Source organism: Castanea sativa, chromosome 5 (assembly GCF_040712315.1).
Source record: "Castanea sativa cultivar Marrone di Chiusa Pesio chromosome 5, ASM4071231v1".
In the NCBI taxonomy this organism is placed as follows: Eukaryota; Viridiplantae; Streptophyta; class Magnoliopsida; order Fagales; family Fagaceae; genus Castanea; species Castanea sativa.
The window spans coordinates 10,806,067-10,808,860 of NC_134017.1; the positions used below are offsets into that span (position 1 = coordinate 10,806,067).

At 35.4% G+C, this 2,794-nt stretch overlaps 1 protein-coding gene across 1 annotated transcript; it reads left to right on the forward strand.

Moving 5' to 3' along the window:
• Positions 1–534: 534 nt before the first annotated feature.
• On the forward strand, positions 535–1,788 carry LOC142634716 (F-box protein At5g07610-like). Its single transcript, XM_075808987.1, has one exon. The coding sequence runs from the start codon at positions 535–537 to the stop codon at positions 1,786–1,788; it is 1,254 nt and encodes a 417-aa protein (XP_075665102.1).
• The last annotated feature ends 1,006 nt before the right edge of the window (positions 1,789–2,794 follow it).

Below are 2,794 nucleotides of genomic sequence, written 5' to 3' on the forward strand. Positions count from 1 at the left end.
AAAAATTTAGAAGAAACTAATTATAGGTTGCATGTTTTGTTAAAATACTTATTGTTATTTTATTTCAAGAAATTGATAAGAACAAATAAAATAATATTTTTATCTAAAAATTTATTCCAATTTGGTACAGCAACTTAACGCAACCACGACTTCTACGCCCGATTATAATATATATGATAAAATTTGATAATATAAGGATAATAGGAACCAACTTGGGTCCATTGGAATTTGGACACACATAAATTAATTGTGAAGTTTCGACCAACATTTCATTAGGTCTAATGCAGGTGCATTGAACCCAACCTTTGCCAAAAAAACTTAATACCATAATATGATAATAATTATGATAATAATAATAATAATAAACCACCATTTATCCCCAAAAAAAAAATTAAATAATAGCTAATGTTTATATTCTTGGAAAAACACAATTTCGCCTGGGTCTATAATTATCTGCTTGGACTTAATTTTGAGTATATACGCAAACACTATTGTTCTTGTACTACGGTTCTATCTCTTTCTGAGTGATTAGTCATGGATGTTGTGCGATGCTCTTCCTCTCTTCTTCAACGTCTGTCAATAGATGATCTTCCCCGTCTGTCAATAGATGATCTTCCCGACTGTTTGTTGATTGAAATCCTGACCCAGCTACCTCTGAAATCTATATTTCAACGCAAGTGCGTCTCACGCCGATGGTGCTCTCTAATCTCTGCTCCTTCTTTCGCTTACATTGGTCACAGGCTCCGCTCTTCTTCAATATTGCAACGAACCTCTACCTTGCTTATCAGCCACTACAACGATGGTGTGAGGAAGGTCCTCATGACATCGGAGGAACCCGAATTCAAATCTCTAGCCTCTTTAATAAACCAATATTACATTAATAACAGCTCAGTTTCGCTTGACATTGTTCACGCTTCGTGTCATGACTTGCTTTTATGCACCCAAACGAAGTTGAAGTTGTTCAGTGAGGTGGTCGACGATGTTGTGTACCATGTGTTAAATCCAATTACAAGGCAGTCGATAACGCTTCCTCCCCTACGCCGTCTTAGCAGTGCTTGGATTGGACTCATCTTCCGCTGCTACCGTGATCAGCAGCAATTCAGGTATAGGGTGATGCGCATTCCTAAATTTGAGAATGTATCAACACAATTCAAGGCAGATATATTCTCGTCCGACACAGGCAAATGGAGTGAGTCAGTGGTGTCGTGTCTGCCGGGGTTTTACTTTACTGACTATGCGCATTCCTACGCTGGTGTTCCCTACCAAGGTTTGCTTTTCTGGTGGAGTTTGGATGGGCACCTTCTTGGGTTTGATCCGTACACCAGCAAATGCTGCCGAGTCATCTACAAACCCGAAGATTTGGCACCCAACAATAGAATTCAGCGCCTTGGTGTTTGTAATGGTGCCTTGAGAATATGCAAACTTGCAGGTCCTTCTTATGCTGATGAATTACTACTTGTTTGGGAGTTGAAGGACCATGATACAGAATGTAAATGGTCTTTAGAACACAAGGTGTATTTCAACCAAATGGGTGCGGAAATTCCTTGGCTAACAGAATGCCTAAAACATATATCTATAGAGTCACTGCTAGGCTTTCATTCGTATGACAAGGATGTTGTGTATTTGATTATTGAAACTATGGTTGTATCACTCAACTTGAGAAGAAAAACAGTGGAAATGGTCTGTGATTTTCAGAGGCCTTCACCGTTTTACAAGGCTTTAAACGTCTTCAACTTTGTTCTTCCTTGTTGGCCAACTCCCATTCCTTCTTCTCCCTTTAAAGAATGAGAAGCCTGCCCAATTATTCTGCCACTTCGATCTCAGTCTATGACTTGCTTACATTATGCTATGCTATTGTATTTTCTGTTTTTTTTTTTTTTTTTAAATTACTGTTTCGTATTTGTTATATTAATAATCAATTATTTCGTAATTTAGTCTTGTGGTGATTTTGTAAACTTAGATATATACTTGTTCTGGCTTTACATTCAACCATTAATAGATATCACAGGCAAGACGAATAGTTTTTCTTAGAAGAAGAGAAACAAAAGCACAAACACTATCCATAAATATAATTCCGGTCTGGAGTAAGCAAGATGAAGGTCGTCACAACCCAATAGAGGAGCTGATCTATAGATGCAATGAAGACTTGCAAATATATATATATATATATATATATATATATATATATATAATTATTTTTTAACTAACCAGTTTTATTTACCCTATATCATCTCATGCTTTACATGGGCTAGTAACCAGAAAATTGGGTAGGGAATTGAATATGTTTAGGAAATTGCATCTGTTTGTTATTTAGTTTCATTGGTTTAATGTTTTGACGAAAAACAAAAATGGGTTTGGTTTTGTGATCTTAAATTAGTGTTCCATCTATATAATTGTAAATAGAGGATCCTCTATTGAAATTAGTGTTCCAAGTAAATTCGAGACTAACCCTTAAAAATTAACCCCACGTCTATTGCGTTTGTAGTAAGCCATTCTTATCTGTTTTACTTGGTTACTAAAGGGTACAGTGGAAAGGATCTAAGGACTAAAATAAAAGGGCTTTATAATCTATTTTTAACATTGGTATTAAGTTATCGTAGGCAGATATTCTTAGTACAAAGCAATGCCATTGAAAAAATTAGATATATACTTGTTTACTAAAGGGTACTGTTTCGTATTTGTTATATTAATAATCAATTATTTCGTAATAATTTAGTCTTATGGTGATTTCGTAAACTTAGATATATACTTGTTCTGGCTTTACATTCAACCATTAATAGATATCACAGCAAGA

What these genes read in the sequence shown, in the direction of transcription:
- LOC142634716 (XM_075808987.1), top strand. Translation starts at nt 535, where the DNA reads ATGGATGTTGTGCGATGCTCTTCCTCTCTTCTTCAACGTCTGTCAATA.